Source organism: Scomber scombrus, chromosome 13 (genome assembly GCF_963691925.1).
Source record: "Scomber scombrus chromosome 13, fScoSco1.1, whole genome shotgun sequence".
NCBI lineage: Eukaryota > Metazoa > Chordata > Actinopteri > Scombriformes > Scombridae > Scomber > Scomber scombrus.
The window spans coordinates 7593844-7619336 of NC_084982.1; the positions used below are offsets into that span (position 1 = coordinate 7593844).

At 42.2% G+C, this 25493-nt stretch overlaps 1 protein-coding gene across 5 annotated transcripts; it reads right to left on the reverse strand.

The window, feature by feature from the left end:
• Positions 1–3905: 3905 nt before the first annotated feature.
• Positions 3906–24631, reverse strand: akap11 (A kinase (PRKA) anchor protein 11). Of its 5 annotated transcripts, none has more exons than XM_062431526.1 (12): positions 24605–24631; positions 21389–21493; positions 20896–21006; positions 20745–20798; positions 20487–20618; positions 19074–19338; positions 14249–18689; positions 13818–13958; positions 11779–11865; positions 8827–8873; positions 7542–7741; positions 3906–6913 (listed from the first exon to the last, which is right to left on the reverse strand). In XM_062431526.1, exons 2-12 carry the CDS (start codon positions 21449–21451, stop codon positions 6728–6730), a joined length of 5727 nt encoding a protein of 1908 aa, XP_062287510.1. In that variant the 5' UTR covers positions 21452–21493; positions 24605–24631; the 3' UTR covers positions 3906–6727. The 5 variants fall into 5 exon arrangements, with proteins under 5 accessions (XP_062287510.1, XP_062287511.1, XP_062287509.1 ...); XM_062431527.1 differs by having other exon boundaries at positions 11779–11862; positions 22279–24623; XM_062431525.1 differs by having other exon boundaries at positions 22279–24623.
• Between the last annotated feature and the right edge of the window lie 862 nt (positions 24632–25493).

Genomic DNA, 25493 nt, shown 5'->3' on the forward strand with positions numbered 1-25493 from the left:
ATGTTCCAGGTTCAGTATGAGATCAGGATGTGCTATGTCTCTTAGGAACAGGAAACAGGAAAAGTCAACCTTGCCATCTTTCTCAAACGGCCCGGTCTTCTTTCTTTCTGCGGAGATTACGATCTCAACCCTTCATATCCCCTAATTTGAAGCCTGCTGGAAATGACATCACTCAGTCAGGACACACACGAGCTGAGCCAACCACGTCCTTGTATGGCTGCTCTTGGTAGTCTCTTGTCTGTCAGCAGGCCTCCAGCCACTCAAAAGATCAGAGATGTGCTTGTCGGGCACATTCTTTGCCTCCTGTATCACTATAAAGCCTGCAATTAGGTATCCCCACCTTCCCTCCTCCCTCTCCCTTTCTTCTTTTCTCTACCCCCATGTCAGACAGACACCTCCATTCATTCGCTGCGAAGAACACTGCATGCTGACAGGGACCGGCCATTGTAGCGAACATTACCTAATTATATATTTCAGCATGTGTGGTACGGTCTAATCACACAGCAACAATGGCTGTTTTGTGCGGCTGTATTGAGCCATAAGTAAGGACTGTAGCTCTGTTGTTAAGACCAACTTTGATCACATCCACTCTGTTTCCTTTGGCACCTGCAGCACAGGTAACTGTGAAGAGGCGGGCCAGCCACGGCTAGTAAAGTGACAGCATTTTAATAGGTTTGGAGGAATCTCTGTAGTTAACATCAGGCTGTTATGACTAGGAAATCCACCATAAACAAGGATTTACAAGCAGAAAAGCGAGACAGAGCGTTTAATGACAGTAAGGCTGACTTTGATGTGTAGTTTCTATTGCAGAGGTAAACACATTGGTTGTTAAGGATGACTTTCATTACTGATTAAACTCTTTTTTTTTTTTGCTTTAGTTTGATTTTTAGTCAATGAAGTGAATGAATATATGCAGTTGGCGAAGTCCTTGGATTCTCAGTATTCATTATCACCGCTGTCAGAGTTTCATATTATTTTTGTTGTTAATATCTAAGCTTAAATGTTGCAGCTAGTTAAGATGGAGCTCCGTTTAGCATCTTTATCTAATCTTAATCTTCAGAGTAACCAGTATCTACAGCTGTGAATGTTTGCCTCTGAAATGTAGTGTGGCTAATAAAGTACATAGAAATATTCAGTACAAGTACCTTTACAAAATTGTAAATTGGACAGAAATTAGTTGAATAAGTGTAATTGTTACTTTCCATAGTTGAAGAATATACTGCAAAATGTCCAAAAATATGCAATATAGACATGACATCACATTTTATAAACCATTATAATCATTAAAATGGAAGTGCCTTGATTGCCAACTGGTTAAGGCATATGTTACATAATGGCAGCATCCTTGGTTTGATTCTGGCAGAGGACCTATGCTGCAGGTCATTCCTCTCTCTCTTTCTCCTCATTTCTTGTCGGCCTCTCTGCCACATAATATCACAAATAAAGGCAAAAAGCCCAAAAATAAATCTTTAATCCTTTTGACTTTTCATTTTTTATTATCTTGATCATTTGGGCTGTGTTTATGAATATGGCATCACATTCTCCAGGGACATTCTCTTTAATGTATATATTTTTATTTTAATCAATCACTTATAACAGGTATATAATACACCATAAAATCAATAAATCTCTTTCTCTCTCTCTCTCTCTCTCTCTCTCTCTCTCTCTGTCTCACTCACACACACACCCACACTTTCACTCATTCATCCACACTTTCACTCATTCATCCACTCACAGGATTAGCACAGGTAGTCAAATTCAATATGATATAATATATAACACTTCAAATGTGCTGCACATTTACTATATAAGTTACAGTCTGTTATTGAGCTCTGAAGGTGTGTCTGTAGGTGTGTGAGTGTGTGTAAGTGTGTGATTGTGTGTTTGTATGTGTGTGTGTGTGTGTGAGAGAGAGAGAGAGAGAGAGAGAGAGAGAGAGATTTAGACATAATGCTATAAATAGACACCTGCAAGTCAATATAAATTCTCCATTTGTAGCTTCGCATACACACATGTACATACACACGCACACACACAGACACACACACACACACACACACACACACACACACACACACACACACAGGCACACATATTTTTCAATACACACATACACACCACACTCTGACACCCATACTGACACATCCAGGTCATTTTGGATGCAACCACATTTTTCATTGGTCTGCCGTGATTCATAATACAGGACGAGCATGACTGGGGAACACTTCATTGTATTCTCCCAGAGGTAAAATAGTGCTAAATCATGTTATCTGGTGAAAAACAAGAAAAACAAAAATACTCTTAAGCCCTGGCTCTAAATGACTACAGAAAAATTAAAAACCTATGAATATGCAAAAGTTTAACTGCTGGACACATGATGTCTCTTACTTCACTGCAAAGTTAATTCTCAGTGTTTGTACACTGAAGGCTTCAAGTTTCTTTTTTGTCAATACTACCTTTAAACCTATGTTACCATGTTGCAGTGAGGATGTTGTTAGGTTGTTAGCATATAACCATAAGGCTCATTGTTGTGCTAAGTGCATGAAACCTAACATGGTGTGACGCCACATCATATAGTGTGACAGGGTTTTCTCGTCACACCATATGATTCATTTGTCAAACTTTATTATACTAACTGCATTTACTACACGAATAATGCTTTTTCATACATATCAATAAGTAATAGTTAAGTTTAATGAATATTTTGTCATTTAAACACATTTTAAAACGTATTATTTAAGATGTACACTTACTCCACGTATATGAAACTACAACATTTGGTCATACAAATGTTTCCCTTTCATTTTCTTTTTCCAGCTTGAGGTAGATTTCAAGGATGATGGGTGCAGAAGGAACCAGGAGATACAGGGAGATTAAATGCAAATCCAGTTTGACTCATTCTCTAAAGTGAATATATGCCTTGATTTAAAAAAAAAAAAAAAAAAAAAGATTTACCAAAGATTATTGTAGTTAAGATTCAGATTAAAATAAATAGTACTTGCCAGACAGCATAATGGAATCAATACTATTAGACTATTATTAATTGATGTGTTCCTCTCTAAAGATATGGTTCTTCAGTTGTTTAATAAGAACCCTGTAAGTGCTGCACGATGTTCAGTGGCACGCTGTTTTCAACACTTTTGTGATTTTACTGTGAACTGTGAACCTATGATTTCACTTGTCTTAAACTGGTTTTGGTCGTTTGCAATGCTTTGAATATGTTTTTTGCCTGTACAAATTGTTGTGTGGTGTGATTCATCCCATGGTGTGACGCCATATCATTTGGTGTGACATTTGGTGGTTTTTTGAGTATAAATCATAAAAACCTCAATGGGGCAGATGGGAAATAGTGTCAGCAAAAGTTACAAACATTTCACTTTTGTAATAAGGCATGTCAAAATTAATTTGAAGGATATTGAAAGATTGAGAACAAAAAAGCACAAGACAATGCTAGAATTTGATGTAGGAATGATAAAGAATCATAATAAATTGACTTACATATGCAAATTATACCCTATTATAAAATTATACACAATAACTTTCACGTCATTCCATTCCCAATATCTGACTTTTTTTTTTTAGCCTAATATGTCAACCACCCTAATATAGTAATCCATGTATAAGTCTTAACCCTTTAAACAGATACACACACATATATATATATATATATATATATATATATATATAACATTTTAGTATTTTATATATATATATATATATATAAAATATATAATATATATATAAAATACTAAATATTCAGCTAGGCCATTCACTTTTTTTGCACTGAGCAAAGCCAAATTGAGATTTCATATCATGGCTTGACAAAGTTGAACAATATTTAATATGACACAACAATGTTTCTTGATTAAAATCCGAAAAAAACAGATAAGAGCACATGAAAAAGCTTTATTGTCACACCAAGCTTCAACATAAACAAATTCAGAGTTTTGACCTCAAGCTTAGACTGTAAACTATTCAGCAATGCCACTAGGGAGAACAAGTAGTGAACTCACTATTATATAACTTACATGTACATTATTTATTAAATATCTTTATTTGGCAGGATTTTACAAGGAAGCAGGAAAAATACAGAAGTGAGTGGGTGTGAGGTACATCTTTTTTTTCTTCTTTTTTTTCTCCTGGCTGTGGTCAGTGAGAGTCAGAAAGTAACACTGGGAACAACAGTAGCAAAACAAATCTGCTTTCTAAATGGAGTCGAGCCTTTGCAGGTACACATCCAGCATTCACAAAACACAACGATATAGGTCATCTGGGATGCACAGGAATGTCAAGTAGATAAAGAAAGAAAAGAAGAGAGGGAAAAAGTCCAACGACAACTAAACATTCACACTGGGAGAGAATCTGTACACTGCGATGCGCTCTCTTCATGTGCCCAGCCTGTGACTCTTAATACATTCCTTTCATGTAAACCAGGATATAAACTCTCCCTCACTTCTCAGGTTAATACTTCACTTTGTCTTCTTTTCTACTATTTTCAACAGTAGGCATAACGTGTGTATCACTTCTTTTTTTTTTTAATAATAGTGGATTTTGTGATATATTCATGTTTCCATGTAAACAAATCAAACAGGACAAACACCTTTAAGATTATATGACCATTTGGCAGCCCAGAGATTAAGCAGGAAACAGACAATGCATCTGCAGAGGCCTATAGCATACTGTTAGGCAGTGTGGACACAGACGAATCACTGCAGCTCAAATAGTGTAGGCCAATACATTAAGAAGAAGAATGTTGAGCTAAATAAAAGAAAAAAAGGGGGAAAAAAAGTCAATGAAAATTCAGCCATGCAGGTGAACACCACCAACACTTACTTTATAACAATTGATGCAAGGCTGTTGTTACAGTGTTTCAAACTCAAGAAGGAAAAGTCCTGATAGAAATCTGAGGACGCAGCGTCATCTCATCCTTAGGTCCCTCATTAAAAACAAAAATCATAAATAAATACAAACATCAAAATGTATCCCAATAATCGTTCTTTGGGGAGAGGGGGTGGGGATGGGTTACGTTGTTTAGGTATTGTGCATGTACGTTAACTTGCTGCAGTTGAACTAAACTAGCAGCAGAGCGGGCCGTCCACGCTGGGCATAAATTCACAAAAAGAGGCTAGGAGAGATCTAAGGGCAGGGCTGGAAATGCCCAGTCTCTCCTCTGCCAAATCAGGAAAAAAGTGCATCTCAGCAAGTAGCTGGTAGTGCTGTGCATGTAGACGTTCAAATGGGGCTGGTGAGTAACGAGGGTGTGTGTGTGAGAGATGGAAGGAGAGGGGGTTATTGTGTGGAAATTGTGGTATTCAGAGTCCTTCATTCCACAAGGTGACTGTGGAGCGTGGGTGACAGAACGCGTGATTCCAGGGTCCAGCTATGCAGATGCTGTTCAGCTTGTGGTTTTGGAGGTGCAGACCTCCAATTACCAGTACGAAAAGATCCACTATCTGCGTCACTGGATCTTCCCCGAACAGGACAAAGGCCACTGACACATACGGACACATACTACTGACTGGAGGGGATAAGAGTCATCGTATGAGCAACGTTTGGCAACATAAAGCCAAGATCATGGCTTCTTTCATAGCTTTGAGCAGCATTTCATGTTTGATTAGACATAACTATCTTCAAAAAATATACTTTTTCTAAATACTGACCACCCGAGTAAACATCATCCACTCTAGGTAATTTACTAAGTTTGATAACCAATGAGATTGTTGCTAGGCAAGCGCTTTTTCGGCATTGGATAAATCAGGAATACCAATACTGGCAATAGGCAACTTCATCGAGCGCTTTTCATCATTCTATTGCGAAACAAATGGCCTGTTTGATCTTCATTACTAAATTACAGTGTAGTATCATTTACTAAAATATAGATATGGGTTTTAACAACTTTAATAGTGTTTTGTCAGTCTCTATGTATGGCAGCATTTCGGTCAAATGTAAGAAGTCATCAACAGCATTTCACTCACTTAGTGCTCCAGGGAAACATTTCACTGGAGCAAACTGAATAACTAATACAGTAATTTTCAAGTGGATTAATACAAGAATCAAACACTATGGGGACTAATTGGTTTGTGTCAGTGCATCATAGATTCCTTCTAGCACTGATACTGCAAGGGAGGGTGTGTGTGTGTGTGTGTGATTGTGTGTGTGTACGGTCGCTCTCTTAACATGTGGAAACACCACCGCAGAGGTGAGCTCTGGGTTTGATGACATCATCCGCCCAGCAGCTATGGGGATTCCCTAACAAAAAACACATTCTCTTTCTCTCAACTCACTGCTTTTCTGTCTCTGCCTGCAACAGATGGGGTGGGTCTCTCTCTCTCTCTCTTTCTCTCTCTCTCTTCTGCCCTTTTTTTCTGTAGCTCAAGCACAATGGCAGCAAGGTGTGAGGGCTTCAATTTAGAAGTGTAGGTGGGCGGAGGAGACAGCTCACTAAATCAACACATGTGATATACACAGCCCGATAAATAATGGAACTGCAACAACAAAACAGAAGGTGGAAATTAAAATGAAATACAACAGAAGTACTCTTTGATTGCAGCATGCAATGCAAAACACACGCTGCCCACATTCATGAGTAAGTAAGATCAGCTGATTTGTATGGCGCCCTCTAGGGGTTGTGGAGTTTGCAAAGCCCTGTTTGGAAGAGAGGAGAAGAGAAGAGAAGAAAGGACAGGAGAAGAGAGGAGATGACAGGACAGAAGAGGTGAGATAGGGCCTAGGCGTGCTCCAGGAGCCACTGGAAGAGGGGGATGCGGTGACATTCTCTGTCTGCCTGGAGAGCCTCCTCTCTGGGCTGAGAGTGACAATGCGACTGATTCTCCTCACAGTAACGCAGCAGGGTGTGCAGCAGCTCTCCCACCCTCCACTTCCTCTCCCGAAGCCTTTGGACCACTGCTGGAAGCTGAAATGGCACACAGTTACAATTCACTACTGTACTGTCACTGATTTTCAACTTCAGCAATCTTATAACAGCTTATCAACTTGGCATGAAAATTGAGGAGCAATTTTACTGCCTAGGGACACTAGGATGAATCTATTAATTGTACAACTAAGCCAACTAATATCAGGGTATTTTACAAATGGGCCACTTAAGAAGGAATGCACTGTAATTATTATACAACTTGTTTAATTTGATAATTGCAATAACTGGTGGTTTTCAGCTGTTTGTTTCCACAACAAAGCGGGGTTAGAAACTGAAAACTGTTGCCAAATTAGAACCGAATCAGAAATACCACAAACCTAGAACCCGTTAAAAAAATGTGAATTTCAGTGCTGCTTATCGGTTCCTGAACGAGAATTGGAATTGATCAAACTTAAATTATACCCAACCCTACATCAAAGCCAACTGTAATGGAAACCAGCATACCAGCATACAGCACTGCTAACCCTCAAAAACATCCAAGGAAAGAATGACTTCTTTCATTGAAGCAATCTGGCTTAGTTTAGGCAGGTCTTATGTTAAATGAGAAATACCACAATGTGACCACAATGTGTTTGAGGAGGCGGTTAATGAATACATTCATGATCACCTGCTGGAGCTCTCTGTCAGGACTCAGTTGGATCTGGGGGATGTCGGCCATGGAGGCTGCCACCCACTGCAGCATGCTCCTGAGCTGAGGGTCGAAGGTAACATATTGGGGGCCGTGCCAGTGTTCCCTGACATCTGAGTTCACGATGACCAGCGCAGTCCTGAAAGCCTGTAGCTGAGTCCTGTCCACACAGAGAGTCCCTGCAGCACACACCAATGTGGTTAATTCATGATTCATCATCAGTTGCTAACTTTGCACAAGTTTTACAAAACACTTCCAGGTTTGTTTGTTTTTTTAACAGACGTCATGGTAACACTTCCAAACACTGATATGGCACGTAAGTTGTGCATTAGTGTGTTTTCCTCCCCAGTTAAATGGTCTGATGTGTAATACGGAGTCCACCAGGGCTCTGTTCTTGGTCCTCTGCTTTTCTCTCTTTATATTTCAGCTGTTGGCCAAATTAAATTCCCTGACTATTGAATCATCGTTTACTGTAGTCCTGACCATCATAAAAGACGGATCCTTATCTGAAATGGGGGTGTAAGGACAGGCAGTGTCAAATGCTTTCAAGATTATAAAGCTTCTAGAGGCAAATTTGTGGTTTTTGATATTAGGCAATATACATGAAATAGCGTGAGTCCTTTGCTCCCCCAGCTCTGTTCTGCTCAGTCCTGTGTTCCCACACTCCATCAGACCCAGGAAGAGCACCCCCCCTCTCAGTGGGGGCTGCTCTGATCTGACACACACACACACACACACACACACACACACACACACACACACACACACACACACACACACACACACACACACACACACACACACACACACACACACACACACACACACACACACACACACACACACACGGCAGAATGAATGTCTGTGGAGGGAGTGGAGAGGATGAATGAGCATTAGTGTGGCAGAATATGGGGGTGGTAAAATCCCCGGCTACAACACACTCAGACAGCCTTACACACACACACACACACACAGCCAGAATTAAGACCAACTGTTCTGAACCTCAAGGAGCGGAGAGAGCAAGACCTCAAAATAGGAGAAGGGCACGTCTTCCCCCCCCCCCCCCCCCCCCCCCCCCCCCCCCATTTCTGCCCGCTGCTGAAAGTGTGCTAAGTTAGATGGTTTGATTTGGGGTTTTTATTTTTTGCCAAAATCTGGAAATGTGAGATCTTTTTGTTCACAATATCTTTTATTGAATTAGAAAAACATATCATCACCACTACCCTATTAAAAGGTAAAGTTGCAGGGAGTAAAAGATCCTTACCACTGGATTCCTCTTTGACCTCAGTCTCCTTGTCCTCTGTATTGTCACTGTTGGATGAGATATAACACGCAGGTTAGTGAGAAAGGAAGAATAGAAAGGGAGATGAGACTGTATTAAATTGAAACAAATGACAATAAGCATGCAAAAGCTAACGACATGCATAAAGACAGACTTTGAAATAAGCATAGCAGGATATCTACATGCCGCAAGCTCTGCAATCAAAGCAATCCTGAACAAAAGACATCTTAGACAGATTGAGGAAACTATGCTGCATATTTCCAGTCAATGTTTTCATGTATTCCAGTAAATTTACTTGTCTGCTTAATGTCTTTTGTCAGTTAAGGCACAATAACTAAGAGCACATCTTGATCAGTGTGAAAGTTGATTTTTCCATTCTGAAAATCTACTCAATATCCATTATGTCGACTGTGCAAATATTTGCTGTGTGACGTGCCAACAGGTAAACAGTCATTTCTCCACTTTATAAGATTGTTAATCACAGTCTTGTTGACACAGCCCACGGCTACAGACACTGAGACTCTGCTCAATATGATATAAGGATATCATTTTCTTTGCAGCAGGAGAATGTCTACGGAAAGCTTCTCACTTTCATTGTTTTCATGAATAGGATCATGAAGCAGCAATAACTTTGTCATGAGGAGGACTACAAACTAAGAGAGACAGGACAGCAATGACTACAAACTCATGCACTGCAGACAATACAAGCGTACATTTACATTAACTATCATCTATCAACATTAATGGCTGTTCTTGAAGAGTATAAACCCACCAGTGGACAATATTAGAGAGTAGCTGACAGCAAGTTTGCTTCAATAAAATACTTTATCAAAAATGTTTTAACTCCATCTGACAGACTGCAACCTTGACAAATGAAGCCTAAACATATATATGTATATGAAGCTATTTTTATTATCCTTCTACATTTCTGATGGTCATATTTAGAAGAAACTAAACCACAACATTTAAATCTATGAGAAACCTGCCACCTAATGGTAGGCCCTGAACTGGTCATCTGCTATTTGCTCATCCTCTGTGTAAGGTGATGATTTGTAGAACATCCCCCATCACTGTATATGTGAGTTTATGTAGCAATATGTAGTGTTTTACTATCTTGATTAATCCAGTGGATTAAATACCAATCAAACTGTGTTGTACTCTACGTTGAGCAACATTACAGACAAGCTTATAGCAGATCATCAGTCCTGTACACTGCTTCAGCAGACGTCAGGCTTTACACAGATATGGATTTGATTTTATGTTAATCTTTAGTGTAAACATTTTTTCTCTTTCTGCACAGTGGCGTTTTTCTTTGGACAGTAAAGGGTTGAAGCAAAGGCCGATAACAGTAGTTTTGCAAGTCTTCTGATTGAGAACAGTTTTGCTTGTTGTTCTAGGAAGCTGCTGTTTTCAGTTGATGTTAGACTAGTATCGATATCATTACTTGAGATTTTGTTTCCACTACAAAGAATATTTTGTTTATATTTCCTCAGTTCTGATTATGCAGTGGATTGCTTTGTAGGTCTGTAGGTGTGCTCAGATGTCTCTGGGAAACTGACTTCTGAGAGAACTGGGGGTCAGCTGACAAAAGGCAGGAGGAGTTCATGTGCCAAAATAATTTTGTATTTTTGATTAGTTTAGAGGTCCAAGCAATATAATTGCCTCAACCATAAGTGTGTGTGTGTGTGTGTGTGTAAGGTCTGAGCTCTCCTACACAAGACTTTGCCACTAGGGGGCACCACAAATGCGAAACGTTTATATCTCAATAGGTTGCATGGATTTGTACGAAACTTGGTATGCACAAGCGAGGGTAATGACTCAGTCACTGCATACAATTTGGTTATGATTGTTTACAGTGAGCATGGCATATTACAACAAATCTACATTTCTAGTCATTTCATATTCCAAACTTTAAAAATCGAAATAAATCACCTGTACATCCTACATCTATATCTCCACAAGTCTTCATTTATATGCTATCAAAATTGTAACACACAATATCTAGATGGTATATATTAACTGTTTCAAAAGGTGTTCAGATCGGTCAATTCAATCTTGCCAACCATGTGGCATGATTTCAGATTCTGCTGAAGGCTATATTAAGTTGAAGACTGCCCTTTGTGCTTAGACTTTCGGCTATATTTGCATTTAAGATTTTTTTCCTTACACTTATTTAATCTGTCTGTAAACAAGGTGATAAATAAGTTGTTTATTTTTAAAGACATAAAGAAGTTTGAAATCTCTGTGCAGCAGCAGAGTCTATACCTGAGAAGATAGTGAATGGGCACATGCTGATTAAAATGTTAGAAAAAATATATTCACCAGCACAAGAAAATAATGGTACGTTTATAAATGGCTGGCAGTGCAGATTAAATTTGTCAGTGCTGCAGTAGTTTCTTTTCAATAACATCATACTTGAAAGGCTAAAAGCAGTAGCAGTTTGTGTGGACCTATTGGAGGGTTTACACTGTTCAACGGCATTGATGAAACAAGGGCAAGAACCCTTAAAATATGGTAACACTACAAATTATTCTATTAGGCAACTAAATTACATGGAAGTAAAGCAGAATCAGCAAAACTTGAGCAATACATTGCATGCTGACATTTGCCTCTAGAAGCATAGGCCATGTCAAGCCTATTTATATTTAGAGTGTTAGTGTGGTCATGCAAAGGGCTGGTGGTTCCTAGTATGAGACAAAGTATAAATCAAAATTCCATTGTACAATGTTGTAAATCACTTTCATATGATGAAGCAATTCTCTGGTTCCAATTCAGTGCCGAGATTTTCCACTAATGGATCTGTAACACGCATCCTTATTTCCTTTTGGCTTCATTGTAAAATCTACAACTATTTCTTTGTCCCATTCTAGATGAACTTCCAGGTCTTACGGGGCATTTCAGAATCTTAGCCATTTGAACCAATTGCTGACCGACCTGTCAGAGGGGGAGAATGACATGCGCTCCTCACAAGCCTCCCCCTCCAGGCCCAGACTGCTCCAGCTACTGCTGTTCCCATTGCTGCTGAAAAGAGAAGGCAGGTAATGCACCACTATAATACTGACAGTAGCTATCTGCTAAGAGGGACATTATCACGTGAGATCTACTGAAATGGAGTAAAGATGAGGATATAATAAGCAGTTTATATCACATCTGCTATATTCACTGCACATATCATGCAGCTTTAACAAAAAATAAAACAAAAAAAACAAAACGGAAACAAACTCACACCAAACCAGTCATGTGGGAAAAACGGCAGTTCTACCATTCATTTGAATGTTGATAGTGTGTTAAGGCTGTGGGATTGGGGACCACATGAGGTTCAGCAAAAAAAACAAAAAAACAGCAGCTGTCCAGGAAGAAGATGAACCAGCATCAACTTTTGCCAAAACACAACCCTGTTATGCTGCGCAGTGGTGGTAAATCATGTAAACTGGCCTTCAGACCAAAAATGCCCACTGGAAGAAGAACCTTGTTTATTTGTTGATTTTGTTGTTGGGTTTCGGGCTCATTTTAAAAGATGAGAAAAAGAGAGCGTGTGCGAGCCGAGAGCGTGAGCAAGAGAGAGAGAGAGACAGAGTGGTGGTGGAGCGAGCAAGAGAGAGCATGAAGAGAGGGAGTGGCGGAAGTGAGAACAAAGCAGTGAACAAGAAAAATAAGACGTTACTTTCTGATTGTTTCCAACAGTTACGTTCTAAAGCAAAAATAAACACGCCCACACCTGCTGGATATGGTATGAAGGCAGCCTAAATATCAGGTGAGGTTCAAAACAGAGGAGGATTTTCTTAATGATGCATACTTTTCCATCATAAATCCCACTGAATCATCTGTAATGTTGATCGAGACAATTTGTTGCTAAAGGCCTAAGATGTGAGATCATTACATTCTTGTCTTAGCATAAGCCCATTAATCCTGTAGGTTCCACCAGGACAACCAGCTGGAAACAGAAGCACAACACACTCTCTTTGTAATTAGTAAATGATTATCCTGCTGGCTGGAACCTGTATAGTGTGGCGTGCAGCACCCACAGTGAGACTGAAGGCAAGAACATTTCTCATATCTAAAAATAACTCCATTAATCTGCATTACCTAAGCTACTGCTTTCTCCCTGTGGTTTGAGTGGATGACACATGGTGAGAGCTGGTTCATTTAATCAATCAACATGCTCAGTGTCTCGATTAGCTTCTGAAGGTGTTTTTTCTTTTCTTCCGTCATTTCATCTGTTGGGCGGAAATGGTTGCAGCCTTTTGAGAGAATCAAATGAATTACACATGGCGGACTTTGTTCTTGTAGAAACAGTGCCTGAAGTGTAGAGAGCACTCAAAGACACACCTTTAGAAAATATTATGATACATTAACTTGGCCATTGTAGTTCAAATAACTAACTGCTAACACACTGTGTTCTTTCAGTATCTTGGAAAAGAATCTCTTATGTTGTCAGTTTTGCTTCCATAGAGATAGCAACCATTTGCCAGAAATGTCAACAGCATATTTCCCAGAGATTGGAGACTTGTGTGGGACCATGTCACTGAGACGGCTGATACTCTACTCTCCCACTGCCTCTGTCTGCATACACATACGCAGTGGTCATGTCCATTTAGAAGAGGAGAGGACAAGGCCAAATCTGTCACAACTACTAATTGGTCCTCAAGTTTGTGGTGGATTTCACAAACTTTGTCCCGAGTACTTGGCTGCCTAGACAGCTATATAAAGTCTTTGACAACATATCTGTTAGACAGTTCAAGTATAATGCAATATTTGGGCAAATCAGAGAAAATTGCTTTCTTGGCGGTGAAGTTTAAGTGACTTTCCCAAACCATACACTGTGCCCTGTGTTGACCATGGGAAACCTGCCATCTAGACGACTCCTGTGAAAACAGATTCTATGCCAGCAACAAAAGAGTTATTCTGCACTTCTCTGGAAAAATTTAGTATGCCGCATAATGTGTGGGTGAAGAATGCTAGTGGTTGTATACCTGTCACTGAGGTGGAGGAAGCTGCTGTTGTCGTCTGGATGGTCATCCTCAAAGCTCAAGTTAGACCAACTCCCCAGACTGTCATCTCCTACACTCAACTGCTGGGACACAGTGGACTCCGTGGCTTCCCTGCCCGGAGAGCTACATGCACAGGGAGGTGAAAGGACACAAACGTTTCCAGATTGGATTAATCAAATGAAATGATGAAAATCCTCTCATTATAATAAAATGGTAAGGTTTAGGTAAGAAGCAAATGTAAAATCAGCAGCTTTTAATGCACCAAGTTTCACTTGATTGACAATTCAATAAAAAGGCAATTATACAAATCTGATTAAATACTATGTGTGCTTTGCTGTAGTGATAAGAGGAACATATTGACAGTCAGAATGTGCATAAAAAGCTACACCGGGTGTGAATTTTGGTGTGTATACCTCATGTTTGCAGTCTGGCAGATATTGGAGAGGGCCGTGGTCATGATCTCAGCAGTTAGGCTTTCGGCGTAGCTGGCTCCATCGTGGCCGATGCCACTGTCGGCATTAAGGCTGGTGTTGCTTAGCTCCCGTTTAGCTGTCTCCATTGCCATTGACACCATCCCCTCCGCGAATGCTGCCCTGTGGTCCAGGTCAATATGGATCGTGGGAATCTCTAGTCCAGAGAGGCGGTCAGCCCTCGTCTGACATTCCTGCCCCCTTTTCCTCCTCTGTAGTACAGGCTGGTGGTGGTACCTGCTAAGCTTGGTGCAGTAGGGGCACTCCTGGACCTGACAATAACGGCATGTCCTCTCCCCCAGGGCTTGACCCAGTGCTGTTCCCTCAGACAACCTCTGAGTGTGAGAGTTTCTGTCCTGGCCTTGGATCCTCTGGTGCTCCCGGGATGAATGTCCAACTGAAGCCAGGCTCATCTTCAAAGTGTCATCAACTATTTTCCTGGCGTAATGCTCGATGACCTGCATCACCCTACTGCTGTAGCCTCCATCATACAGGCTTCCTGTGCTGTGGTAATGCCTGCTCTTACTCTCCTTGGACAACAGAGGACAGGAGAAAGAGTTCCTGATGAGATTCTCTGCCATGTTTTCAAGTTTGGATTTCTTGTAAAGACACGGGTCAGTGAGAGACTTCGGCAGGCGCACAGAGGAAAGATGAAGCTTGTGTGTGACATCACAGGTGATGTTGTATGCTAAGGACTCTGCAAAGTTGACCAGATCCATGTACTCCCTCTGGCCGTGCTCTCCAGAGTCCTTGCAACAACACTGAGCATCATCGCTCGAGGAACCAGACACTGACTCTGCTCTGTCATTGGGTGATGAGGCCTCACTACAGGAAGCCTTCCATTCATCTGGCAGGGACTTTGAGGAGTGAAGGCGGGTGCTCGAGGACCTCTGCTTGATTTTGCGACTGGCATGAGCCAAGCCTTGTTTTATGGAGCGGTACGCCAAACGGCTCGCATACTGATCTAAGACCAACTCCCTACTGCCTCCCTCCTTTTTCAGCACCCTGATGAGGTAGCCAGCATATTCATCGGTCACACTCTCACAGCTAGGATACTCTGAGGACAGGCCAGAGCTGGAGCTGGAGATGGTGCTAGAAGTGGATGTGGGAGACCGGAGAACAGAGGCGATAAGGTCATTAGACCACTGCTCAGCCAGTCTCCCTACTCTCCAGTCTCTGTTCTGGTCTGTACTGGTTTGAGACTGGTGATGGTAATGCAAACATTCAGAGCTAGACCTGTCCAAGCTTCTTCTTCTGACAGCTCTGTGATATGGACACTGCTGTGCAGAGCTCACCATCCTCTTCACATCATTGATGACCTCTCCTGCTACCTCCCCAGCATACACCCATAAGGTGTTCAGAGTCTGCTCTGAGAACTGTGCCACACTGTCTCTCCTCCTCTCGCTGCCCTTGCACATCTCTCCCTCCTCCTCTGCCACTCCCAGGGTGTCCATCTCTGTTGCCATGGAGACAATGTGACAAGCTAATCGCTCTGCATAATGGAGAGCTTCCTTGTTAGACATTCTGCGAGCAGACATCTGGTTCAATTCATGCCTGCCACCCCCTGTCTCCAAACATCTGTTAGTGCCACCAACACCACCCTCTTCTGCCAATTCATCCTCCTCTTCATCTTCATTGCCATCTGCCTCCTCAGAAAGAGACCTCATCAGGTTGAGCATGAACTCAGCCTTGTCTGCCTCAGGGGTGATGTCTTTTGGCCCTGGGCCTGGCTCGGGCTGATAGTGAGGGGTTGGAGGGGGGGTAGCAGGGGAAAACTCCTTAGCCAGCTTGCTTTTAAGCTTCTTGGAGAACTGTTTTATCTGTTTCTCCTTGGACACCTCACTGGGCTGCTGAGGGGTGGAAGGAGGCGTGCCAGGTGTCCCGCCAGACTTTTGCCCAGAGCTTGGGGCTGAGTCGTCTCCAGGAACAGATATCCTCCCTTGTCTACCCATCTCTGTAGCCGGCACATCAAGAGTATCCATTATGACAGGATGTGTTTCAACCACGCCTCTGGACCGGGGCTCCGACTCACAGCTGGCTCTCTCCTGGCTTTGAGAGCCTGTCTGAAAGGAAATGTGTGGAATGCTAATGTCTGTTGCTTGCTCAACAGGAACGCCCTTCCTATCATAATCAGAATCTCTACAATCATATCTGAAACTCTCTCTGCTCGCTCCTTGCCTCAAAGGAGAATCTGGAGCCTCATAATTATCAGTCTCCTGCTTAGGAGAAGAGCCCCTTTGACTTCCAATTGTCTTTGTAAGGAAACCAGCACATTCACCGAAACTCTTCTTCATCTTAGAAGCAGTTATTAGTTCACAAGCTTCAGTTACGATCATATCCACCATGTTGCCAGAGAAGTTTTGGAATGACGACTTTCCTTGGGAGGGGTCTCCTCCTCCTCCTCCTATGGGGGTTTGAGTTCCATGGCTGTAAAGGTGAGTTTGAGTAGATGTGGTGGTATCGGAGGCAGATACTGCTACTCTTTTGGAGCTGGCCTGTGATGTATCTGGCAAGCTAGACTTATTCTGGCAGGTCTCTTCAGGATCCTGGATGTGGGAGAGGGCTTGTCCCGCTTGGGGCACAGGAATACAGCTGGCCATTCCCGATACAGTGAACAGAGCTTTCTTGACTGTGCAGGTAGCATCCTCTCCCGAGGGCCCCGGGACTGCCGTAGCTGAGCTGGCACTGAAAATCTGCTGGTTGGCAAAGGTACTGCAGGTGTCAGTGCTGGTGTTCTCTGCGCTGACATAACAGATGTTGTCCAGAGACACACTGATAGCTGCTTGGCTAGTGAAGGCAACATCAGCCTGAGAGAGCTCTATGAAGGCCTCCTGGATAACAGACTCAGACAAGTCTGAAGCATAGGAGGAAACCACCTCCTCCTCTTCCTCTTCCTCTTCCTCTTGCCCATGGCCAAAGGACCAATCACTGGGGGTGCGAGGGGTTGAGGGGTGAGAGAACTGGCACACTTCCATTATGCCTTCAAACACCAGCTCTTCAGCCAGATCAGCAGCAAAACGTGACACTGTGCTGTGAAAAATCTGCTTTTTCACTGTTAGGAAGTCTTTCAGCGCATCAGACACAGCCTCCCCGACCAGGAAGCCAGCTAATCCATTAATTGCTCGTTCCTTCAACACATAGGCGTGGCGCATGCCAATCTCATGAAAGGCCATCTGAAACACTGAGGAGGTGAGCCTGGCAGCTAGGTGACACAGGGTGGTGGTACAGGAGGATACACCTTTTTGGAGGTCACGCAAGGCACTGCCCAGGCTCATTTCCACAAGGTCAGTGGCAAACCTCTGAATACCATCTTTCAGAGACTGGGACTTCTTCTGCAGCTTGGCCACTGTTACAGTCTCTTGGATTTCTGAGAGCTTCATCAGGTAGCCCGATGGGTTCTTGAATTCCTTGTGGCAGACACAGCTAAGATTCTTGTTGTCACTAATGTCAACGGCAGATTGATAGCCACACACAGACCCCAGAATTTCTTTCGACAGGCTGCTGGCAAAGTCTGAATAGGTCTTATACAGAGAGCAGAGATCTTGAGGTTTACGTAGCTCTGAGCTGTCCTGTCCATCCTCATCTTTCTTCCAGAAGTATTCCAGTGTTCCACTAGAGTCCACCAGGGGGCTGAATGCAGAGGAGCTGATGGGACTGAAGAGTGGGCCGCCATTTTCCTCAGAGGGGGTCTGCACGGGCCGAGGGGAGTCAGGCACCTCTGAATGGAGTGAGTAGGGAGAGCCTGGCTTTAGAGGAGTGGGTTTTTTCACATTGGCTGGGAGAGTGGGCTGGTCAAAGCGGTGAGGATTCATACCCTTTGTCGAGCAGCCTCTAGAAACATATTTGGATGCTGACCCACTGGTACTGGACTCAGTGGACTTCTTCTGTGTGGTTGGGGCACTGATGGCATCCAGAGGCAGTGTGAGAGTGCAGCTCTCTGAGCTCAGCTCCTCTAGGTCATCAAACTGGTCAAAACTGTCAAAGAATTCACTGACTTCAGAGTCTGAATCTTCAACCCGCTCTCTGGGGCCTCCGGGCACCTGGGGGATATCGAGCTTAGCCAGCAGGCTCTTCTGGTAACCCACCTCATCCAAGAAAATGATTGGGCTGGGGCTGGAACAGTCTGACTCCTCAGATTCACTGACATGAATTGAAGGCGAGGGGAGACGAGCTCCGGGACTGCAGTAAGTCCACTGGGTATCCATGCCCGATGACCTCTGCACTGTCACAGACACATCTGGACCTGACCTATGCTTGGCTGAATACTTCTTCGAAGACGAGCTTATGATAATGCGGGAACCTGATAATTCCTTCCGTCTCTTGTGGGCTGGGACTGTCTGTGATGCCACATCTCGTTTTTTAAAATGGCGATAGGAAGCTGCAGCTGTGGACATAGGGAGATGGGAGGAAACTGATTATGTACAACACAAACAAAGAGGAGGTAAAAGATAAACATGAAAAAAAGATATTCATAAAATAAAGCTGGCTACAAACAGATCAGTTTCATTTTGCCATAATTATATAAAAAGATAGATGAAAGAATGTAACCCACTAGAATATAACTTATTACTGTTATGTTAGAGTGAGCTGATATTTAAATTCCTGCCACTTTTATTTAAACATTATTGCATAAACAGAGGGGTTTTAAATTCACGTCTACATTTTGCATTTTTCAAAATATCTCTATTGAACTGATGGGGTCATGAGACACTCTACATGAGAGCCTTGAAGCGACTAAATGCCACTACACATTATATGTTAAACCTACAGGGATTGTCTCCTGTGTCGTCCTCCTCAAGATGCTCCAGGGCTGTGACGAAGTCATCTTCAATTGATGAGACAGACTGGTTGGTGTCATCTTCCTCTGGCTGGCTGGACTCAGCTGCTCCCCTCTGAAGAGCCTGTAGCTCCAAAGCATAGCGGACACCTGCCACGTAGCACCCAAGCAAGCCCACCAGTGATGCTACACTGGCCTGAGGGTAGACGTTTGCGCTGGGGGTGTTCCTCAGCACACACACAGCCTTTAACCAACACTGCAGGCAGAGGGAAACAGTATAGTTAGACAGAAAGTGATACAAATACATGAAAGGAAGAGAAGGTATAGAGAAGTACAGACTGGCTGACTGGTGATTTATTCTGCACATTTAGAGAAAAACCAAAAAAAAACATGAAAGCAAAGTCTATAAAATTGTTAGAGCGATAATGTCCTGCATCACTTAGAGCAAGCCCAGCTGATCATTCAAAAGATCATCGCTTTTAAAAATGAATATAATTCACATGGGAATTTTCTTATCCTGGTCTTAAAAGGAAGATGGAAAGAGGGTCGGAAGTGGGTTGTTTTGTCTGCACTGCGAGTTGATCCGTTACATATGCAGGATGCAAAATCACTTGGCACTCTATAATGCAGAGAGGTGGGAGGTCTCACTGTCTGCAACGGACAACAAAACCACACAGTGAGTCTGTGTGAACCCACAGGACCAGGAAGGACAAGGCTACGATCGTGGGCTGAAAAGAAAACAACTCGGTCTATCTATCCCACCTGCACTTTTTCCAAAGCGTGAGAAAGACTCAGCACGTCTGTTTACATGCTGGGACAGACAAGGCCATGAAGTGGGAAAACATTTTAATCAACAGCAGAAAGAATTTTGGGGACAAACAACAAAAATATCACACTTATAAAGTCATTTACATAAGAGTATGTAATGTACTTTAATTACATCCACTTTCAAGTTTATAAAGTGTTTACTTGATGTTTGTTCACCCTTTTGAACCCTGATGAAGACCTTCAAAGTCAAAATTACTCTGATTTTGAATAACAGTTGCCACATTTTGAATAAAGGTTTTTTAATTTAATCCTTTTTATTCCTGCTCCACATGAGTACCTGAAGTTGTTTCCTTCCACTCAATTGCATTTGTTTCCAGTGTACATTATCTTGTTTTTCAAGAATTATACAAAATTGTCCTAGCTTCAAGATGTAATGCTATGGAAACAAGTATTATTTCAAGGAATTATTTCAAGCCACTGTTGCCTTTTTGTCTTTTTTTTAAAGGAGAAACTACAGTGCAATAAACTACTTCCTCTTATTCCCACCCTTCACTTCCCTTTGCTTACTGCCAACTTCTGCTTTACTCGAGATACTGACCAAGCACATTCCTTCAATGTGAAAGTCTTGACACCCACCTGAGGCCCGGCGTCCTTGTGCTCTGCCAGCCTGCGGGAGTCTTTGAACAGCAGAACTTCGTCATTCTTGAGGCTTTGAACGTGGAGGGACCTGAGCAGCTCACACAGCCCCGCTGGAAGGGAAGACAGAGCCTGAGGAAGAAGAACAAGAAGAGGCATGAAAGCTTTTAGCTCAACTGGCTAACTTTAAGATCTACTAAAAAATGATGTCCTTTTCAGTGTTTTATCCTCACCCATAGTGCAATTATAAAAACGTACCTGTTGAACGACGTCTTCCCCTTCACATTGACCAGGCAGACACACAAAATGAATCTGAAAGAGCACAATCAATGGTCAAAATCAATGTTTCATGACTAGGAATATAACTTCACTTTGTATTTGTTTGTGCTGATGTTTGCGTGTCACAGACCTCTGTCAGTCTTGTGGCGTCTCTGGCTGGGAGCTCTAGGCCAATGCTGCATAGCTCCTTCTTGTTCCTAAAGAGGCTCTTCACACACTGCGCCCCATTGTCACGCACAGTCTGCAAACACACATGCAGGGTATTTGTGAAGCATATGACAGACCTAATAAGAAACAATGTGTATAGCCTTGTACTTCACTGTAGAATGCATGAAAGACAAATGAGGAAAAAGAACTGTATTGTCTTGTATATGTATTCTGGATCATCAGATTATTTTCAGTCTGATAAGTGAAAAGCTAATTTAAGATCTTACTGGCGTCACCACATTAGAAACTGAAGAGCTACAACTTAACAACTTAATAAAATATCTAATATAAATACTGTATTTTATACTTGATGAATCTTTTGCATTTTTACATAACGGCAACATTACAAAATGCAGCAAGAAAGTTTCAAATGTGCAGGTAAAAAAATATAGCATAAAGAATCCCTGCGGACAGACCTCTTTCCGGACTGAGGCCCTGGACCTTAGTGGGGCTCCTCTAATACGGGCGCAGGCATCCATGGCAACAGAGAGCTGCACGTGGCTGACTGACCGGCCGCTCACCTGTAAATAGAAACGTGCCGGGGGGGAGACAGAGAATAGAGGGTGACGGAGTGCATGGCAAAGATGTTCAGAAAAGTAAGGTTTTAACTGCTGAAATGAGCAGAGTAAGAAGCAAATGGAAATGACATTATCCCTTTCAAACTCGTGACTGACCCTTTTCTGAGCTTCTTTCTCTAGTTTTATCAACAAGTCTTCAGCAAGTAAAAGAGTTGTTCAATGCGAGACAACCGTCGCTCTTATGTGCTGCTCAGCTGCCTCCCCTTCAACCACAGCGACAATCACATGACAAAGCAGTGACAGGATCCGAGCTATTAGTAAACACAGAGATATCACACCATGTCTCTATCTACTGTGACACACATACATGCCAAACCTGAACTAATTGAGCCTTAACGTAACCAATTCTGACACAGACTCAAGTCTGTGACACACATTACGAGACATTTCACCACAGATGTGATGAGAGGTAACACACAACCAGTGTTCTGGTTTTGTGCACTGCAATTTTAAGACTGTGCAGCCATTCCCCACCAAAAGCTTTCTTTAAAACCCATGTGAATCAAGCTCTTAAAAGTTGGCCTGGACTTGTCCTGCTGGTGAGGTTAAGCTATAGTAGGCCGTGCTTCTTTGATATTCTTTTAAACAAGCTGGGCCCGCATCAAAAGATCAAACTGCGAGGCGAGAGAGAAAGAGCAGAGGGGTGTGTGTGTGTGTGCTCTGAGCAGGGGAAACACACTTTTAGTAAGCAGCATGAGAAGAGCGGGTAAAGGAGGCAAAATATTTACAGTGTACAAGAAGGAAAAGTTTCCCAAGAAATCCAAGCCTCTCCTTTGAGGTTCGGTCCAAAGCAGCTAGTTGAGTCTAGACGCAGGCAGGCGGTCCTATTGATCAGCCCGTCTCGCATCCTGAGAACCAGAAGGGTAGAGTACATGCCACTGGCTTCCCTCTGGTGATCCAGGACCTCCTGGCTTCTCACAGGGTTTGCTTTGGTGGGCTGTACAAAAAAAAACACAACACAGCCCAGCCACTGCTGCCTAACCACAACTATGCAGTGCATCCCAATTCACTCACAAGGGAAGCAGGCACAATGACATCTATTATAGCTGCAACTATCTCAAACAGAGATGAAGAGCATAAGGTAGATGGCAAATCTGCTCTCTCAGCCTGGGATGTTTGATGTTTATTTACCACTTTAGCGCTCAGAATTACAGCATGAGAGAATCGACGTAATCGGCTTACATCACCACTTTATGCTAATAGCGTGGCCACATAATTCTGTATGTATTCAGTATTACTCTTGTTAGAGAAAAACGGCAATTAAGTGTAATTACATTTTGGTTTAAACAAATCCTCATGGGCTGATTCACTAAACTAATTATCACCGTTCGCAAAGGAAAATGTGCCGGAGCTGAGCAGATCAAGCCGAAGGATTCAGGGGAGTGTTTGCGATCATCTTAGGAGGGAGACGGCAAAACAACCTGTCAAGGGCAGAAACTGTGTAGACTAAAATCTTGTTTGGTTGGGGGCTGCTGCGGGCCAATTTCTAAGCGTGAGTGTGGGTGGCCGGAAGGATAGATAAACACAGACTGAGAGAGAAAGAGAGAAAGAGATTGAGAGTGAGAGAGGCACAAAAGAACATGAGAAAAACTCACACTCTCTAATAAGGCACAGTTGACCTTGGGTCAGGTGATATCAATGGGGCAGACAAGTGAGAAATGATACTAAAAAAGGGAATATGAACTCCAACAGGATTCAGAAGTGGTTTCTATAATGTCTTAAGCTGATAACAAATGAGAGGATGAAAATATGGTGCTGGCTGCAGCTAGAGACAATCTTGGGGGGTGGAGATGCTCCACAGTAGAAATGGTTAGTCGATTAACTGAATAGCTGATCAACAGACACGTAAAAATATTCTGCAACTTTTTTGATAACCAATTAGTAGAGAAATTGAGGAAAATTTCAAGCTAAAATATCAAAGATTCACTGATTTTAGCTACTCAAGTCTAGCATTTAGTCTACCCATGCCAATGTGACAGTGAAGGACCTGGAAACAAGCAACTATATGTAATTCAGCCATCTTTTATTATCATTTTTATAATTATTATAGCTGATTTTCTGTTTAGTGTGATGGCAAATGAAATATCTTAACATTTTAGACCGTTAGTCACAAAACAATCTGATGAAATAGACCACATGATTAATCTAAGATGCTCTACTCCACAGAAAACTCATCATCCAGCAATAAAAAATCACTACCATAAACTCACTGTCAGTCAGTGAACACAGTCACCCAGATGTGTCGCCTCATCATGTCATCACACGTCTATCTGAGCCTCTCATTCAAAGCAGTGTTTGTTGACACTGACTTTTACTGTTCAAAACAACTGGAAAGTAAATTCACTTTTAGGGTGTGCTCTCCCCTTTCACGTCACCGCTGTGGTGGTCTCTCCGACAACAGCTCAAACACTCAGAGAGAAGGGGCAAAGCTAACGATGTCTGTATAATGTCTGATGCATCATATCTGGCGCTGGAAACAGCAACATCCAAACATTTCTGACTTGTTGATAATATAAACGTCTGAATGGTATATTCTACGCTGCGGGCTAGGTATAATCTGCGCTAATTATGTCAATTGCCTGTCAACATTACCAAAGCCTGTGTGGAGGAAGAATAGCTGGCTAATGTTAACACAGCTTGTGGGCAGCTTGCAGGCCACACTGTGGATGCTGATGTTGGTTCACGGTCACTCAGGCTCTCTGCTGCAGTCGTTACCAAAATTGTTAATTGTTTGGCTTGCCGCCCCGGAATTCTCCAGACATGTACGTTGTTCATAACACCCCATAGGAACAGATAAGACGACTGTCGTCCGAAGTGAAATAAAGCAGTTTGCTAGTTGACAGGCTGTCAATCACCAGGCTAGTATAGCAGCAGCACCAGGCCGCGGACGGCTCGGTCTGTGATGTCACCTCAGTGTCGTTAACTAGCAGCTAGCCACCAAGCTAACAGTAACGTCGTTTCAAATACCGACACAACAGCAATATGTTGTCATTTGCAGGGTTATTATAAACATCATTATTTGCTTTTATCAAGTCGTTGTTTTGTTTTTTTTACCTCACAGCTCAGTGACGGACTCCAGCAGCGCTGACGGTAGCCGCTGTTTAAATGGGTGACTGGTGGACGATTCGCCCGTTTCGAACTCCTCTCGCTGACGTTAACGTAGTGATCTCATCTCTTCAGAAACATTGTGGATCATTGTGTTACTGTATTGTTAATGAAATACACTGTGGATCAAACTGACAGATGATTTAAGTTGGAATGCAATATTGCTTATTTCTTTTTAAAGTTATATGTGTTTATTTTTCTCTCTTAATGTTTGTATTATGATTCTTTTTACATTGTAGCCTACAATTGGTATTTCTGCTTGTGCTTTTGTGCTTACATTGTTAAATTTTTTTCTCCAATACTTCCTTTACTGTTATTTGTGTTGTGTTTGTTTTTATTTGTGTTGTGTCTGTATTGTTAATGAAATACAAAGGTCCCCCTTCAGCAATGTTAACACTACTGTGGGGAATGTTGCACTGATTGTTCCATTGTGGGCTCAGGCTATCTCTTATTCTTGATTAGTTTGGTTTTACAACTAAAGGTGGAGAGGATCCATGGCTGCTAAACCTGATGAATGCCACCAGAAAATGTCAATATGTGTGTTCATTACAAATAATAATAATGAGAACTTTTGAATTGTTTTTCTTAAAACAAAGTGCTTTACAATAGCAAAAATGATAATAATATGAATAAAAAGCCATGGAAGAGATACAAACGAACAAAACGAGCAATTCAAACCAGATGGAATGTTAAAAAACCCCACGAAGACCCCTGAGTGGCATGACACTCCCGTAATGCAGTAGGTCTACATAAGGAGGGGATTCACATAACAGCGTGTCTGTATAAGTGTGTTTTTTGAAAGGATGTAAAAATGTGAAACTGATGGAGACAAGATAGT